Genomic DNA, 19303 nt, shown 5'->3' with positions numbered 1-19303 from the left:
GTAATTCTGAACCTTTTATTGACTGGTTTTCCATATTGGTATAAGCATCAACACTTTGGTAACATGTCTTGCTGCACTTCAAAAAAATCCTTAGCCATCGATGAGATTCATATAATAGTCCTGCTACTTTGATAGGATTATTTGTTGTTTTGAAAGTAGTAAGTTATGCCAGAGAATCTATCGAGTCAATATTTTAAAAGCTACTACAGTAAAACCTCTCCGAGACAGTAAAACCTCTCTGAGAGAATACTCTATATAGGAATAAACTCCATATAAGAATAAAAATTTGTGGTCCCGATTTGGGCCAGTTATATTTAAGAATAAACTCCATATTGGAATAAGTCATAAATTTTTCCGGTCCCGTCTTAAGGAACCTACCTCTATATAAAAATTATTGACATTATATATATATATATATATATATGGATTTTGTCATGCATAAAAGTTTAAAATGAAGAGATTTTTGTAACCATTTGACAAAATCATTTGGCTTCAAAGTGGATTCTTTACTTTTATGTGCACAATTTAGTACAATACCTTTCACTCATATAATTTCATTGGTCAATTTTCGGTAACACCTTTCACTCATGTAATCTCATTGATCAGTTTCCGGTGTCAAAGTTAAATTTATATTTACCTAGATACATTTTTGTGTTTCCAATGCATATAGGCGTATTTTCTCAAGTGCACGTGTGAAATTTTTTCTGTTGGTCTATTCATAGCAGACCTCCATATAAGAATTACCCCATTATAAGAAAAAAAATTTGTGGTCCCTAAGATATTCTTATACAAAGGTTTTACTGTAATAGTGGTCTCCGATTAGTTGATGCCTAATTAAGCAAAGTTGTCTGACATTACTGAACCAAGGGGAAAACTGCTCGACAAGGAATAACAGAACACCACCATAATAAGAACTGATGATAATAACAGAACACCACCATAAATGAAACAGAAAAGTACAACACCAATGATAATAAGAGAAATTTAAACGTCCGTCAAAAGAAACAAAATTTTGGAACTTTAGGTATTTTTTCAAAAAAGAAAAAACTTTACGTTGCTTTTGTTGATGTTTTACTGACGTGTCAACTATATGGACGGAGGAGTTCTCTGAAGTATAACAAAACAAAGCACACACAAAGTAATCTAGACTAGAGTGTGAGAGAAACAAAAATGGAAGTTTTAATGGAGAATGAACATCAATTTTAATAATGATGCAACAGGCACAATAACGAATTCCAGCGCAAGAAATGGTGCCTCCACCGGTATCAACAATTAAAACTCCATCATGGTCTAAGCATTGCCTAAAGAAACTTTCCCAATGGGAGCAAAATAAACAAAGTAATATGCACATGCGAAAAATTATATTCATGTATAACTTTCTTTGGATAAAACTACAAATTTATTAGAATTTACAGGATGTAAGTAGTCGAGCAAGAGAAAAGATGGGTTAATAAAAGTAATTAAATGAATTAAGGAAATATTCTGGTTTATTATTACAAATTAATATGAACCCTTATCACACACACAAGTCAGTTTTCTTCGGAAAATATTGAAACTTTTTATCGTGGAGACCAAGAGAGAAGTTCACACCGTCTGTGGTTCTCCAAACTTAATGGAATCAAGAGAGAAGTATGAAAAAATTAATTTGCTAATCTATTATTATCCAAACAATAATAATGGAATCTAGAGAAAGAAGAGTAAATAACATTTAAACAATGTCTGTACTATAGAGACATAACAAAATACCCACTCCAAAACTTGATAATAATTAACACAAAAGTATTAAGTAATAAAAAATGACCGCCAAATATCTCGAAGGATCTATATAGTAGTGTTTATTTGTATAATAGTCGCATAAATGGTTAAATTCTCAGTGATTGAAGATCCTTCATAAACGAAAATGGTTTGGTCATGGTTGAATCATCTTCCAATCATCCTTTATCTTGGAACTGCTTAAATGTATTCGTACAAGGTTCTACATCTGCCTATTGTAACTGATAATTTTTCTATGCGCTACCAGTTTTATTGGAGTATCATAAGAAATTTGAGTATATGATCTGTTTCATTTGAAAATGGTAAGTTACGTTAACTATATATTTACCAGTTTTAATTATATTGATAAAAGAATAAAGAATAATACAAGTGAGAATATGATCAAATGAACATATCACAGTGCAGTCCATTACAAGCACTTAGTTCTGCACTCTCTTACCAATTCCTCCCATCTGTAAATAAGGTCTTCAAAGAGCACTCCATTCAAGAATCCTGATGGTAAGTTTTGTTAACTATATAGTCCGAAGCTTTTCCTTACATTGCCTTGAAAAGTAAAACAACAAGTGGCGCAGGCCTTGCGCATAATCACTATTCTACTCATCAGTCTATGTTCAGTTTATTTTCTTGCGCAGACCAACTCAGATATTAGCTTACTGAGTTTTTATCATACTTACTTATTTGCTACCCATTTTTGTAATATTTTATATACGAAGCATCCAATATTCCATAAACAAAAAACAGACTCGTGCATCGCACGGGTGAGAAACTAGTATAGTAAATATAGGACCCCGTGACTAGTAAACCATCTCCAGCAGTATAAAGGTTTGACCTTTAGAAAACCTTGTGTGATGAAATCTTAACCGTTTAATTATTTTTTAATTAATTATTAAAAATAAAGAATATGACATGGAGGTCATTCCCAAGGTTAAGATAAGACTTTCTTCAAAACCTTCAAAACTAATATTTCATCCCTCCTATTTTATAGGAGCTACGAGATGGATTTAGTTAAAATGAAGGTTTAAAATTGTCACTAAAAAATAAGTTTTTCACCATCTCTTGGAGATGCTCTAGTCACTCCGTGTCTCCATGATGCAAAGTGGCGGGGAAATACAGGTAAAAAAATAAAAGGGTTCTTTAGCCTCGCTCCAATCAAGGGTTCTTTAGCTCCAATCTTCTTGAGGACAGGTGTCTAGTTATTAAACTTCTCGATATATGGCAGCGCGGGTAACAGAACTCAACCCAAATATACACAATATATATATATCCATCCACCAGGGCCAGGGGAGGTGATTCTTCTTCAACCTTTTATTTCTCTCCCGTAGGGTTTCTATGTGATCAACAATGGCGTTATCATCTACTATTATTAATTTATTACTTTATTTTTTAAGTTTCAATTTTTATTCCCCTTTTGTTGTTGCTGTCGATGAAAACAAAACAAAACCTAGTTTCTGCCATAACCAGTTCCAATCGGTAAGATCAATCATTCTTATTTACGGATCACAATTTTAATTTGTTATTTGTTGAGCATTTTGATATGTAACTTTCTATACATTTCTTTTAGACATTTCAAATCTTATTGGATAGGTGGACGTTTTTGTTTTTGGATTAGGAATTTAAGATCATGCATGGATTCAGGATTTTGAGGGATGTTTGAGAGACTGTGATGTCAAGCTAGGCTTCTAAAATGTCTCTCTGTAACCCCCTAATTTTCTGTTTTTTAGGTTCTAGTGAGGAATTGGGTCGATGGTGTAGAGCGCGAATACATCGAAGGATTAAGTGGTGAATTTGGTTCCGTTTTGCCCATGGAGGAAAAGAAAGCTCGTCGATTGGATGGATGTTCTTGCTGTTCTCTCTGTAACCCCCTAATTTTCTTGCTGTTCTCTCAAACCCCTTGAATGGATGTACCCTACCCTCCTCAAAGGTCATCTTTAATCCTGACCTTTTTCTTTATTTGAGGGGCATCATCTATAAGTACTTGGTCTAGTTCGATTTATGCATAATATGGGAAAGATTCCCATCCTACCATCTAACCACTGTTTATTGACTTGTATATGACATTTGAGTCTAAGAAGCATTCACCTTGAATGTACCAGTGAAGATTTAGTATGTCAGTAAATCTACAAAGATGTGCAGGGATAGGGTGTTTAGTAAACTCTTAGTTTCTGATTTTAAATACCTCAGGGGCTGTGGGTCTAACTGTTACAAATTTTATTTTTATTTTGGTTTTTTTCTGAATTTTGGTGGATTGTCTGATTTATAACTACATGATTAGGAGATCGAGTCATGGACAATAGGATATGGTGGGTGGTTTGCATCGTCATTCTTGCGCAATTATCAAGAAGTTTTACAATCTAGACCCAACTTCCAATGAGAATGCCATATGAGAATGCGAACAACTTTGTAGTTCAATATCTAAAATCTTGAATTTTTTGGAATGTGCCATTTCTATTTTGCTGCTCTTGGTTCTAGCATAGATCATGGACCAGTGTGTTGGTGTAGTTTAACTGTTCCTAGCTAACTCAAAGGCCTTCATATTACCTCCATGTTGGGATGTCACAGAGTTCACACTTAACGTACATACTTTAACCTCATTTCGATCAGCAGGCAATCGTTTTCTATGCCAAATAGTGTTATTAAGTTAGTTACGTCAATTATTATTTCATTTTAGATGATGTATGTCCTTTATCTCAACAAATCTGTCTGCTTCCCAGTTATCTAATTCCATTGCGTTGTCTGCACGGGGAGATTGTGAATTTATGGAGAAGGCACAAGTTTCACAGTCAGGGGATGCTGCTGGCTTACTGGTGATAAATGACGAGGAAGGTAGCCATATATTAAGCATTACTATCTGATCCAAATCTGATGCTTAATCCAGCATTAGGTGATGGTTCTTTAGTAAATTTTTGACCTTCTCATCTTATAGTTTCTGAAGTGCTTCTGAACTTTTTTTTTCCCTTACAGATATTTTCGAGATGATGTGTTCTGAGAATGCTGTAAATATTATGATTCCTGTTGTGATGATCCCGGCCTCGGGAGGAAAACAGATTAAAGAATCAATCGCCTCTAAAGGGAAAGGTGAGCCCTTAGATTCATGTGCTTTGTTAGTAAATCATGTATTTAGTTCCCCGTGGCATAAAAACGAATTTCTTTGACATTCACAAATTTAACTAACTATCTGCTCTACTTGGAAGCCTACCTTTTGTGCATTGCCCTTCCTGCCGACTTCTATTTTACTTATTTAGTCTCGGTTATACAAAACTTTGTTACTTATGCTGTTGTAGCACCAAATATTCAAAGTCATCGTGTTTGGAGTCTTTTGCCAAACTTATAGTAGTTCCATCTTATTATTTTCCTGTAAGACTGCGATCAAAATGAAAGGTTCTTTGCTTACCTAAGGGTATCTTGAAAGATAATAAACTTTCGTAAAAACAACTGGAGCATTAAAGAACATGACATTAGTAAATTAAATTTGTACCCATACCAAATCAGCAACAATACACACTTAATAATTGATAACTCATAATATTTTGTTTTTCCACAAGTTACTACTTATCTACAAAGAAAATGAGGAAACTTAATATCATCTCATAGTCCATAGAATCACTTCTGGTTGCAGGACTGTGCAACTTAAGCGTGCACATTCCTGTAAGTATGATAGCAACGAAGTGGGTATTCAACATAATTGTGCTTGCTTGGCTGAAAATGAAAGGTTATTGTTTTTCGCCACTCTTTTGTTTTTCTGATCTAAGTTTCGTGGAGGGTAACAAGTAAAACATGAGCTGTGAAATATCATACACAGCCCATTACATGGTAAAGACGTGATGACATCGATGACATCACCGTTCAAAGGGCAAAATGACCTTTGTCTGAGAGTACATTCTACTCGACGATTGCCTGATGTTAAATTCACTTCTAACAAGTTATAACCTGTTTTGGAGGATATGCTTAAAATATCCAGCCCAGCTAACAATATTTGAAGGTTGAACGTACCCTCTGGATTCGCAAAATGTTTGTATAATTCCGTTCTTTCAAGAGCTTCACACTATGAATAAAGATTACATTTACAGTGTTGCTTGTCTTACTCTAATACTTTTATGTCTATTTGCATTTTGTGATCTTGATATCGCATTGCACATGTATAATGTTTGTTATTGGCATTGCACATTTATAATGTTTGTTATTGTCATGATCTAATATCAAATTGTTTTTTTTTTGCAGTGGAGCTGTTATTATACGCTCCAATTAGTCCTATTGTGGATGTCTCAGTTGTGTTCTTATGGATGATAGCTGTTGGTTGTGTTATTTTGGCTTCCATTTGGTCAGAATATATTGCATGTGAGCAGCATTGTGATCCCTATCAGGTAACAGACGTTTGGTCTATACTGTGCACATTAACTTCTTGAATGATTCTTGGTATGAACCAAGATTTTTGATGAAAGTCAAGATTCTTTTTCAATTATCTTAGAAATCATAGCTGTATACACCTAAAAGGATAATAGAAGTCAAAACATGAAACCTCCGTATTCGTCCACGTATGCTGTAGGCTGGTTGCATAGATACTGGTATGGGTGTCGATATCGATACGTATCTTAGAATCCGATTCGGCATTCTCAAAAATGGCCGATACGGATACCCGGCGGATATGGCATACATATAATTTTATATGAATCAATAATGTATTAGAAGCACACAAATTCAATGTAATCCCAAAAACACTCTTTGTACACCTCTATCTCACAACATTTCAGCATCACATTGCTAGCAAACTTCGAACTTCCTCTCTGAACCCTCTTTATGAGGGGGGTAAACTCCTTCGTTTTCTTTTGTAAAGTGTTTCTCCACTTCACATGTACGAAGCACGTGAAAAGCAAGAGACTTTTAGAATAATTAAAGGAAAAAACTTGAAATAAATTAATAAAATTTTGATAAGGCTTTTGAGAAGTATCGGAGGATCCGATTCGGGTACCAACATAATCTTCAGGTATCGGCGCAACCCAGGTTGTAGGTCTATTTAGAGTTTCTCCCTATCGGCTCACTAAACATAAGAGAAATCCTTCATTTGTCCTCGGAAACTTTGAATAATACCAGTACAGTGGTAAAGTCATTGGGTGATGATACCAGTTACCTGACTTCGGAACTCGTCAGCACCAAATTCTTCATCTATCAAAAAAAAAGAAAATTGAATGATTTTTCATTTTTTGCGATAAGGTAAAACTTTCTCATTTTCGGAATCTTAAATTTTTTGAACATTGTTAGAAACCTGCAAATTGTAATATCTAACTTGCCCAAATATCTATAAAGCAAAAGTTTCATTAAGATGTTCCATATATGGTGTCTTTAAGTGTTGTTGTGTGTATCTTTTGTTTTGTTGAGCATAAACTGGAAACATGTATAATATTTGAATGCTGTAGCTGATGGCTGTGTAATGACATTTTATACAAATAAGGTGTGGTATGTGTGGTCTAATTGGAAGAGGGGCAACGTTACATGAAATCATTTCCCTCGGTTCCGATGGGTAAAGGATGAAATAAGATTGAAAATGCATGGGTGGCCTTGATATGGAGATAGCTCCAAAAGCACCATGCTGGATCCAATTCCAGCATCTTTACAAAAGAAAAGAAGTAAAATTATAAACCCCAACTTGAAATTATTGTTGCATGTGGGTTGTTTCCCTTCAATTGCTTGCCGTTATTCCAAAGTATTCCAGTCACATAATTTCCCTAGACTTTCCTATATCATCTCAAATATGAGACAGCAGAACACAATCTTTATTTGTGGATTACCCTTCTTATCTTTTTTTTCTTTTTGGCTTCCTAGGATTCTTCTATTGCTGGGTCAGCTAAAGATGATTCTGAGAAAGATGTGCTAGATATAAGTGTAATGGGTGCTGTATGTTTTATCATTGTAGCATCAACCTTTCTGGTGGTACTATTCTTTTTTAGGTCGTCTTGGTTTGTTTGGCTGCTGATCATGTTCTTCTGCATTGGGGGCACCCAGGTACAATTATTTTTCTTTTTCCCGATAAATTATCTTCTTTTGAGACATGTAAAAGTAGTACCTCCAAGTAGCAAGGACCACATCTATCTGAGAAATGGTTGGGTCGCCAAAAGATTCTTTTGGCTCAGTATAAAGTTGGAAATATTGTAGATGATGGGCGTGAGAGAGAATGAGGCATTTGGGATAATTCTGAAAAGTGACCTTTGGCTCCACTTGAGATTTTTTTCTCGTCATGTTTTGATTTAAATGTTACTATATGGAGTTTCCATTGTTCCTCATTCCTTTGTTCCATTTGCAGGGAATGACTGCTTGTGCAATAGCATTGATTTCAAGGTAGGTAATTACGAGCCTCCTTTTATAGTTTCTAAGCACGTCATATTTCAATGCCATTTTTGTTTTCCTTTTCCTTTTCTTATTATTCTTTTATTCTGCTAAAGAGTATCCAGAAACTGCCGTAATCACACCGTCAAACTACCGCTATTTGGGGATGCTACAGTTCTATCTATTGTGGTATTTCCACTCTGTCTAGCATTTGCCATCTTTTGGGTTGTTCACCGGCATGCATCATATTCGTGGTTCTTTCAAGATTTTCTTGTAAGTTCACTCTGGTATCCCCTATGATTTGCTCTACAGACTTAGATCTATTTTGCAATTGGTCATACTGACTCTCTATTCGTGTATGTCCGTATTTCATGCTTTTGCCAAAGCGTTAGGACTTTTATCCATCCTAGTCGGCTGTACAATACTCGTGCAAACTAACTTGATTGGTCATAATAAACCTCGGTGCGTAGAAAAGCCTAACGTCATCTCCCTCATTTTGTATATAATAACCTTAAAACGCAAATGTACACTTTGCGCTCTGAACTATGAAGTTTTGGAACCCTTCTTTATTATGCTAAGATGCTTTCAATTTCTATTACTCCCATAACTGTATGTGAGTTCTCTTTTTCGTTGTCAACTGTAGAATGAGAATGAGTTATAGTCACCATCAATTCTAATTTTCCAACCCTTGACACATTGCCAAAACTCCTGATTAAACTGTTCTTTTTCTTGAATTCTTTAGGTAATTGGGTAGAGCAAAGCCACTTAAGAATTTGTTCTTTTATTGGCAGGGTATTTGTTTGATGATAAATGTCTTACAGCTAGCCCGATTACCAAATATCAAGGTACAAAAGCGATATTTTCTGGATTATGTTAATCTTTAATCCTCCTGTTAATATCCTGCCTTTCACAGGTCGCTGCTGTACTTCTGTCCTGTGCATTTGTCTACGATATATTTTGGGTCTTCATATCGCCATTGTTATTTCATGAAAGTGTTATGGTTGCAGTAAGTGTAGATTTTACCAGCTTTTTTTTTTTAATCAGTTTTCTTCTTCTCTTATTTAATTACAATTTCAGGTTAGTGTGAATCAGCATAATCTTTACCGACATAACTCTTGCTTGACGTTCTTTTCTAGTAGTAGTTTTCTGTTTTTTTTATAGACCTGGAATCTTTTGTTTCCATTTTCTTACACTTTCCTCATGTCGTTCTCATGGACTCATTCTGTATCATTTGGATGGCTCTTTCCTCATTTGATAACTATACTACCTGTAAAAGCTTATGGATTATTGCATGGTTATGATTATAATTGATAACTTGTTTGTAACTAAAGGCATGATTAACATTTACCAATTCTTTATTATTTAATTTTTATGCGAAGGAAAGCCAGATGGCATTATCTTTTATACTAAAAATGGACTTAGGTGATCTTGAACTTTTTCCCAAATAAAGTACCACTCAGTCGGTTCCTTTCATCCTTTTAGCAGTAACCCTATCTGGTCTATGTTTTTGGTTTAGAACCATTCCGGTCCGGTAAAAGTTAAGTGAGAGGTGAGCTGAGAATGCTGTGGGACTATGATGAAAATGCATCATTGTCTAGACCTCCTGGAGGTGCTTGAAAGAGATCTCGGATATTTTCTTACCACCACTGTGTGTATACATTGTATATACTAACAGACATTGTTAACAGACTGTAAAATGATGGGTATTCTGGTGGAAGAATTTGCCCATAAAAGTTCTAAAGAAGATGTAAGATATAAATTATACCGTTAGCGTTCTTATTGATAACTGTAAGTCTGTAACCTCCTTGACAATTGCAGAAGAAGTTCAAAACAGCACCATTTGCTTTAAATTGAAGATGACCTATAAGCATCAACCCGTTTTGAACAAAGAAGCATCATGGTAACTAAAAAGATAGAAAAGGGATCTTAATTCTAAGAGTTAAAACCAGTAGCATCTCAGCCATTATCATGTAGATAACTTATATAAAAACCATAAATTATATAAAAACCAGCAAGTACTCAAAACAAGCTAGGACCCAACTACCAACTCAGATATCATGAGAACAAAATGAAGCAAATGAACAATAGCTCCTTAAACTGAACAAAAATGGAGTTCCTTTATCCGTCTAAACAGAATATGAGAAGTTTGTAAGCAACCCTTCAAAACTATTCTCTCTACTTCTACTCATCCTCCTGGCTACGTAACCTGGCTTGTCCGTTGGAAACAACAACATCCAGCTGTGCTGCGCGTTCAACAATTTCCTTCCTTTTCCTGGTGGAAACATTGTGTGCGATTTCAGCACAGTATGTCCTGATAAGATCATCACAGATACAAAAAGTGAATATATTTATAACACCACAAATAGAAATGGTGAAAAGGGATTGTCGATCCTGTCTCAGTTACCCTTTAAGCAAGAAAGAGATGAGAAAGAAAATTGTTTACCTGTTGTGCATCATCAACACTTCCACTTCTTTAACATTGTGCACCACAAATTTCTTGAAGCCGTTGGGAAGGTAATGACGGGTCTTTTTGTCTGAACCGTAACCAATATTGGGCATCAAAGTGACACCCTTGAACTTTCGCCTCACACGAGAATCAATACCCTTGGGCCTTCTCCAGCTTTCCTGCAAAACATATAAGCATTCAACATCACTACATCGAACAGAAACCGCTACCAGGTACAATTTGTAACCAATCAGAGACCTAGCCAAGGAATATAACTATGAACATTACCACCTACTTCCTGCGAAAAAGATCAACTGTTACAAGGATTAAGGTTCATGGTCTCCATATGGGAGACTACTCAGGCACAAGTAGAACACCAGTTAGTTGGAACCAGTGATTACCACATAATAAACAAATAGAATATACTTAATGGAGAAAAGCAACTGCAACACCAAAATCGTAAACTGAAGAACATGAGATCGTAAACCATACCCCAACTCTGTGGTATCGATCACTGTGGGGCCTCTTGAACTTCTTGACCCTCTTCTTAATAATCTTCTTGGTAAGCAGAGGAACAGCCATGGCTCCTACAATCAACAGTTACAATTAGGCTTGAAGTGCAAAAAGAAAAACCAATAACTCATATTCATAGACATTTCGAAACCACCAAAATTAACCTTCCACCTGTAAAATTACTTGTTTTAAGTTTCATTCATGACAAGTTAACACGACTAATCTCTCTATAAAGTTTGAAGTATTGTCAGAGAACCTTATACTAATCCTGGCTTGAAGGAGAACATAAACTCAGTCCCACTTCGTATACCTACCATTTTAAATATAATTTATGCAACATAACCGAAGCCTAAAATTAGAATCACAGTTTTCATTTAAACAAGCATACTGAAATGTTGACCCTAAAAATCAAAGCAAGAACAAATGTTACGGATTAAATATCAGCTACCTTAATAGGAATCAATCAGGATCTAAGCAAAAACATAATACACAGTAAAAGTAAAATAAGAATCAAGAACAACAAAATTAAATAAAGCATTCATGATTTGTAATGATGAATCAATTCAAAACATTTAACAAATCAAGCTCGAATCACTTACTAGTCGGAGGTTTAACAATTCCGCCTGCAGAAAAAAAGAAAAAAGCTCTCTAATCAGCCCTCAGCTAACCCCTTATATCGTCTGAAATTAGGGTTACATTGTTTCTTATACATTTGAAATGGGCTTGGGTAAGAGAATCCAACAGTGATGGTTTTGGTACATGGGCCTGTTCTGCCGCACGTAATTGTAAGAACGATTTTTTGGGCACTACCCCATTTGAAACCTGTTTGGAGGCATACTTATTTATTATCCCATCTAGGGTGGTTTTATAAGGGGTGTCCAAAGGTAGTGCAGTTACCTATATATCCTTAAACAATATAATTACTAGAGTGTCTTTATCCTCAAAAATCTAGAATCAAAAATCAAAATAACCTTTAAACTTAAACATCTTGGACTCCAATTCAATCAAGCAATCAATCAATCAAAGAAAACACGAATCGAAGTGAGCGATGTTGGAGTGCGAAATCCAAATCTCAATTGCTCTTAGATGTATTTTAGAATGCATTTGTAACAATCCCATCTTGTTTTTGATTGATTTTATTTTGTTTGATCGATAAAATATGATTTCAAAGATGAAATTAGGGTTTTCATAAGATCAGTTCGGCTGATCTTGGAGTATCAATTTTGAGCTGAACCTAGTATATGATTTAGAGAAACACTATGTTCGGCTAATGCGATTTTTCTAGATTTTGTTCGAATCAACCGAACCTAAATTCGTCAGTTACAGAGTGAAGTTCGGCTGATAACTTGTCAGCCGAACCTCTGTTTTTTGAAAATACACCTGGGTTCGGCTAACAACGATTTTTTTCGAATCATCCGAACCTAAATTCGTGAGTTACAGAGTAAAGTTCGGCTGATAACTTGTCAGCCGAACCTCTGATTTTCTAAAATATACCTAGGTTCAGCTGGCAAGTTGTTAGCCAAACCTAGCTATATTTTCGAAACTTATAGGTTCGGCTGACAAGTTATCAGCCGAACTGTTCATCTGGTCAGTAGATCTGGGTTTTAAAATTTTAATTTTTTGATAGATTCAACTTATAAAAAGGACATTAAACCTCGTATAGAAGTCTACCTCCGATTTGAATCACACATTTTGGTCACTTCTAATCACTAAAATCTCAAAAGCCAAGTTTTTTTTTCACTTCTTCTTCTTCCTCTCAAAAATTCCAACTCTCTCACATAAATTTGATTTCTCTACTAATTTACCACTAATAATTTAATTTTTAATCAATCCTTAAAATTCCTAATTAATCAAATCTAATCATAATCATTAACACTAATTATGTAAGGGTAGTTATGCCATTATCAAAAAAGATGGATAAGGGGTGATGTTGTTTTTTATTTTGTGACCCTATTTTGGCATTATTTAGTATGCCTCAAAAAAATCCAGTATGCCTCAAAACAGGTTTCACTCCATTTTGGTGGGGGACTACTATTTCTTTTTTGGGAGGATATTTGGAAGTAAAGTAAAACATTCCTTATCCATATATTTATTTTAGTACCAAAATTACCCTTTCTAATTAAGTTAGTGTAATGATTAGTGAGTTAATTAATGATTAGTGAGATTAAATTAATAATTTCTTTTTTCAATAGAAGAATTATTGAGAGGGAGAAGAATAAGATGAAGATGATGATGAAGATGAGGGTTTTGGAATAAAAAAAGTTAGATCTTTTTCTTTAAAAGCCACAACAAGAATATGATGTTTGGGTATTCACTGATACTTCAAATTTAGTTAACGGTGCTTGAATTGGCCAAAACATTTCTAAAAATGAACAATTTACAAATTGATCTCGGCTTGGTTAAAAAAGTTCAGCTACGACATCTGAAGAACAGGTAGCCGAACTCATCTGCAAGTGTACTTCGGCTAATGTTTCAGAAAACATAGGTAGCCGAACTCAGCTTTAATGGAGTTTTTTATTTCAGGGAAAATTTCGGTTAGGAGAAAAAATTTGCGACGTAATCGAACTTTTTTGTGACATAACCGAATTTTTTGTGACGAAACCGAATTTTTTGCGACGTAACTGAACTTTTTGTGGCGTAAACGAACTTTTTGTGACGAAACCGAACTTTTTGCGACGAAACCGAATTTTTTACGATGTAACCGAACTAAAAGTTCTAGGACATTTTTTTTTACGATCTAACCGAACTTTTCTCTGAAAAACGAAGAAAACCTACATTAAGTTGAGTTCGGCTAGTTCGACAAAGTTTTTCACATAATTCCTAGCCGAACTTCTCTTTGCAACTTCCATTTTCAACTCATTTTGATGATTACTTCTCATTTTTTCAACCAAAAACGAATCACGAGTAATGGGTTTGTGAGAATATCTTTGTTAATGATTTAAATTAATCTATATATATAGAGATGGTGGTGGTGGTAGTCGGGGTGGTAAGTGATGGTATGTGATGGTGGGAGGAGGTGGTGTTTATGTATATAGGTGGTTATTAGGTTGGTTTAAAATTAAATTAGGTTAAGGATAGGTTAGTCATTTCCACACTTTAGGACACCCCTTATAACTATACGGTGATATTCTTATCACATAGTAGTCCCCCGCCAAAAAAGGATAGTGCCCAAAAAATCGTTCAATTGTAAACATCCAAACAGGGTTGAGCAAGATACACGGTTTGATCTTAGAAATTACTATATTTGTTTTTTTTTTCTTCGAGATGTGAGTCGTATAGGTCTGACTAAAATCACTTGATTCATTTGGATTTGAATATTTGTTTTGTGGGTTAGATCTGACTCATTTGACTCAAAATATGTAAGTCAATGGCATGGGTCCATGAGTCAAGGATATTTTCATACCTGACTAAAATGAGTCTGAGACTGGGATTAAGCCTGAGTCAAAGGTCGAGTCAGATCTGATTCAAAATAGAAAACAAACGGTCTGACATCTGATTCGCGACGAGTCAGGGGTTAACTCAAATCCAAATCGCGGGTCAGATGCAAAACATGGTTCTTTTACGAAATAAACCTGTTTGATCATGTAAATCAAATCTGTTTTACAAGTCAAAAATAAAAATAAAATGACGTTGCAGATTTGTTAGCTAAAAAGTCTAGAGTCAGTAAGTCCAATTTTGAATATTGTTGTCATTTCCCTTCGTACATCAACTCTTGCATCCGCAAAGAAATACCTGTTGTAACTTCTTAATTCATCAATAAATTACTTTTTTAGAATCAAAAAAATAAATATACATTTTGGGAATTTCATCCAACCTAATCTGCATTTAAATAAACCGATCCGCTTCTTAGCGGATTAGACAAATGCATTTTCTAAATTCATCATTTTGGTGAATTGGATGCTTATTAGATAACGGTGTACATACTTACGCATATCGTCATTTCTATTTTACCCGTCAATTTTTACTGGTATTTGTATCCTACCCGCCATCTAAAGGGTAGGGTGGTGGGTAGCTCTATTGATACCCTTCACATAATGGCAGGGTGGAGGGTGGAGCTCAAAATTATGCTACCCTACTCGTCCAGGTATATACTTATTTTTTATAGCCCACTTATTCTAGTGGTGCAGCTACAATGTCGCCCGTCTTAGTTTTTGAACGCGTCTTATAAATTGTTTTTTGCTTCTTCTATTTACGGGGATTTAAAGGGAGCTATTTTTTAGGAAAAATTAATTTTATGTTGTATGTGAAAATAATTGAGAAATTTTTTTATTTAAAGATAATTTTTAACATGTGTTGATAGATAAAGAGGGGCCACATACTTAAAGTTTGTGGCCCGACCACATCGCAGCGGTGGAGGTATTCTAGCATTACTCATTGTCCTAGTCGTTTATTACCTTATTATATAAAAAATATGCCTTAAATCTTCTATAGTAGAACCTCTGTATAATATTGGGATCAGATAAAGATATTCTAATAGGGAGGTTATTCTTATATAGTGGTATTTTTTACAAAGAATAACGCAAGTTGGGATTAGAAAATTCTATTCATATGTGGAGTTTATTCCTTTATAGAGTATTCTTATATGGAGGTTTCTTTATACAGTTAAAATTATATAAATTAATGTTATCGGGATCAACAGATTTATCAATTAAGCGAGATTATTTATTAAACGAGTTAGAAGTAGCTTTTGTAAGCCTAGTTGGGATCAGATAAGTATATTATTTCAAAGAGATTATTAAATAATCGAATATTAATTAGTGGAGTTCCAAACTTCCGACAACCTCACACTGCATGGCTACTCAACACTGTGAAGAAAAATTAGACGGTTAGGAATGAAACAAAGGAATAGGCGAACCCATTATCCTGAAACCAATCAGTATATCTAGTTAAGCAAAATACTTCCAACGAAGTTTTAAACAAATATAGAATCCAACGCACATCCCAAAGAAGTTGTAGAAACAGAGAGCGGGGAGATTTACCTTCTTCGTTACTGGATTTAGTTACACCCTATCTAGAGCCTAACATGACAGGTAGAATTTCAATTTAGACAAACTCCTTAATAGTATCTCAGATGATTTTTATAATCTAAATCTAATTGTTAGAGCCCTGCTGGATCGAACTCGCAAGTTTTGCTATCCCAAGATTGTTATCAATGTTAGTTGATCAAATTTATATTTTGATTTTTAGTATATTAAAGTCAAGTCTCATACTAGGATTAGAGTATGGTAGTTGAGTATCAGACATCACTAAAAAACCCTCAAAGATTGAAGACTGAATATCAAATGAAAAAAATTGGAGAACTTCATCGACAAAGAGGTATGCGAAGACTGAACCATCCTATTTACTCACGACATTCATCATTTTATATTTATGAGGCTATGTCTTGTGATTTTAGCAGATTTCATATTCAAATAAGAAATTTCGAGACAAGCTTGTCTTGATAAATCTCTCGAAATATGATTCAAGGAATATATGTTCATAGATCCTTAACAATCTTAGTCAAGAACAATTTATTGTTCAAGAGCTACTTTTTGTTTCAAGTTGATCATTTGGAATTTTCCCAAGTAACGATATTTCATATTTATGGAGACTGGGAATGTTTCAAATTGTCAAAAGAGAGTTTTCATAACTGTTGAGGTTATGGACACAGGATAGGTATGCATACCTGGTACACGTATCCCATACAGTTTAGTTCCGGAACAAGGGAGGTACGCGTACCCTAAGGTTCTGAGTTTGTGAATATAAGGGACATACGCATACCCCAAGGGCCCAAGTTTGTGAATTTTTAAGGGTAAACATATCCAGTACGCGTACCCTACCAGCTTGAGTTCACGAATTGGTCCATAGGTATGTGATAGACGCATTTATGTGTCTAATTTATCTCAATTATATATATTGTTAGTCCTCGATATTGTACTTATTTGGATATTTTATTTATTTGTAGGTGTTTTTAGAAGAATAAAATTTTGCGGCGAAATTGGCTGAAAATGCGGCGTTTGGACCTCCGTTGATAGAGTACCGGAAGCGCCCCAGAAGTGTACCGGAAGTACCCCAGAAATACCCCGGAGGAACCCCGAAAAAAGTGCGGAAAATGCCCCAGAGGACACTTGCTATACGGACCCTTGATTTTGGATAAGGGGTAACCTAATTACTAAGGGGTGACCCATTTCCAGGCATCTTCTAAAGGGAGACCAGCCATAGATAAGGGGAGGTCAACTTCTCAAATTCAAAAGAAAATTTTGGCGGGAAAATTTTCTTTCACCAGACAGATTTAGGGTTGGATTTTCGGACGAGTTTTAATGAGATTCAATCACTGATTCTCATGGGCTGGACGTGATATGGATATACAATTCTAGTATGGATGATTTCATGGGCTTAATTGGGCTAGAATGGCCGGGAGAAGTGAATCAAAGTTCAACAGGATACGTACTCTTTCGGTTTATTTTCAAAGATTTTATGAAGAATTTTGGGAGAGTTTTACGCTGGATAAAGATGTACATAGTCTTGTTCAAGTCTTAAGAGAATTTTGGAGCGTAATAACTGGCCATAGGACGCGTACAAAGAAACAGAAAAGAGATTATTCTCTCAACTGCTCGAGAAGAAAAAAAGAGAAATACTCTCGGATTTAGTCGAGATTTATGGATCTGTTGGGCTATATAAGTGTTGGTTTATATCAAAGAAAGGTTAGAAAAGTTTAGAGACAAATAGGAGAGAGTTCAGAGCCGAAACGAGGAAGATACCATTGATTGTTGCTGCTGCTGCTGCTGTTCAAGGAGGAAGAAGAAGAGGAAGAACAGACCTGCTAAGGCAGTCGTTCTTCATCAGTCTTAAAACCAGAACACGCTGTCGTTGTTTACAGCACACGGCTTGTATCGTTCTTTCCAGCAGCTTACACCCTGTGTCGCTATTTACAGCACTTTAGTTCTATCGTTTCTTCTCAGCACTTACACCATTTGTAACAGTGACGCTGTAACACTTCTACAGCGTTGCTAATTCCTATTTCATCATATAATCATCAATAAAAACACCTATTTTAGCCATGAATTTATCTTGTGAGTGTGTTTTTGGGATGAGGAGCTAAACCCATTAGCCGAGACGATGGAGGAAGCCATTGGCACAAAATTTATTGGTATAATTCTAATTTTTACATTTATTTGCAATATTATTATTTGATTATTTGCATGAATTAAAATTGAATTAATAGTTTTTATTGAGTAATTGTGAATTGACTTGATGAAGCATGCTGGGTTTTAGTAAATTTTGATGTTTTATACTTTTTAATTACAATTATTACTTCAAAAACTTATTTGAGGCAAATATTAGAATTGATTTTAAAGATAAAATTGCATAAGAACTATTTAGAGTTTACTATTAAAATGGTCATTGGTGGAATCCTAGTCTTGGTGTTTTTCTCTATAACTTTGAACAACTCTTTTTATTTGCCTGTTTAAATTTAAATCTAAAAACTGTTTTCTTCACAAGTCTGATACGAATCCGTTTTACCACTTCAACTACAATCACTATTTGAAAAACCATCAGTATGCGTACCCCTACATATACCCACCCAATACGAACTAACCAGATGGTCATACATTACTTTCACAAATATGTTTGGCATCGCTACAACTCTCATAAACATTTCTAAGACAACTGTATTCCTAAATCACTCTGTATTTTTGAATCTTGGTTTAAGTCCCAAGTGTCATTCAACATGATTATGCGTATAAGTTCATAAGGGATATTTTCGATGAACTATCATTGTACACGGTTCCATAAACCTGAACCAGAGTGTATATTCTTCCATGTAGTTTCAAGACACACTTTTCATATGCTTGTATGAATTCCTAATAAGAATATCATCTAAAATTGATAAGCAAGTTATCAATTCAAAGTTACATATAGTCTTGGAAATATATAAAGACCCAATCAACTGGGAATTTCAATCCCTGACACTTATGTGTCCTAGTTGCTTGCTAGAGTCGTCCTCTATTAACCCAGGTTTCCTCTGAGAAACATAATTAGGTTTACGACTTAAAGACTTCACTTAGGAATTCGTGAAGCCATATCCGATTATTTATAACCTGATAGTTCGTGTATCTTGATCTTGTTCTTATTGATCGTCGAGGTTTTCGTCAATCTCCGATCAGAAACGAGATATATAGAAATCGCAGAGTTCTCTTTGTCTTAAACTTTGTGAATCGTAAAGATAAATATCTAAAACTCTTATATGTTGATTAGTTTAAATTTTTCTTG

General features: G+C 34.9%; 2 protein-coding genes across 4 annotated transcripts; one reads left to right on the top strand and one right to left on the bottom strand.

Moving 5' to 3' along the window:
• Positions 1 to 3042: 3042 nt before the first annotated feature.
• On the top strand, positions 3043 to 9457 carry LOC113334361 (signal peptide peptidase-like 2). Of its 3 annotated transcripts, none has more exons than XM_026580634.1 (10): positions 3045 to 3243; positions 3495 to 3694; positions 4485 to 4596; positions 4735 to 4848; positions 5992 to 6134; positions 7591 to 7698; positions 8069 to 8103; positions 8208 to 8364; positions 8883 to 8936; positions 9005 to 9457. In XM_026580634.1, the coding sequence occupies exons 3-10, from the start codon at positions 4530 to 4532 to the stop codon at positions 9176 to 9178; spliced, it is 852 nt and encodes a 283-aa protein (XP_026436419.1). In that variant the 5' UTR covers positions 3045 to 3243; positions 3495 to 3694; positions 4485 to 4529; the 3' UTR covers positions 9179 to 9457. The 3 variants fall into 3 exon arrangements, with proteins under 3 accessions (XP_026436420.1, XP_026436419.1, XP_026436418.1); XM_026580633.1 differs by having other exon boundaries at positions 7591 to 7770; XM_026580635.1 differs by lacking the exons at positions 8883 to 8936; positions 9005 to 9457 and adding an exon at positions 8478 to 8857 and having other exon boundaries at positions 3043 to 3243; positions 7591 to 7770.
• A 571-nt stretch (positions 9458 to 10028) lies between these two features.
• LOC113334433 (60S ribosomal protein L32-1) lies at positions 10029 to 11724 on the bottom strand. The gene is made up of 4 exons (XM_026580689.1): positions 11650 to 11724; positions 11030 to 11124; positions 10535 to 10716; positions 10029 to 10402 (listed from the first exon to the last, which is right to left on the bottom strand). The coding sequence occupies exons 2-4, from the start codon at positions 11117 to 11119 to the stop codon at positions 10273 to 10275; spliced, it is 402 nt and encodes a 133-aa protein (XP_026436474.1). The 5' UTR covers positions 11120 to 11124; positions 11650 to 11724; the 3' UTR covers positions 10029 to 10272.
• Positions 11725 to 19303: the final 7579 nt, after the last annotated feature.

Source organism: Papaver somniferum, unplaced genomic scaffold (genome assembly GCF_003573695.1).
Source record: "Papaver somniferum cultivar HN1 unplaced genomic scaffold, ASM357369v1 unplaced-scaffold_137, whole genome shotgun sequence".
Classification (NCBI taxonomy): domain Eukaryota; kingdom Viridiplantae; phylum Streptophyta; class Magnoliopsida; order Ranunculales; family Papaveraceae; genus Papaver; species Papaver somniferum.
Note: the sequence above shows the minus strand (reverse complement) of the source record. Positions and strands in the feature narration are given on the sequence as shown.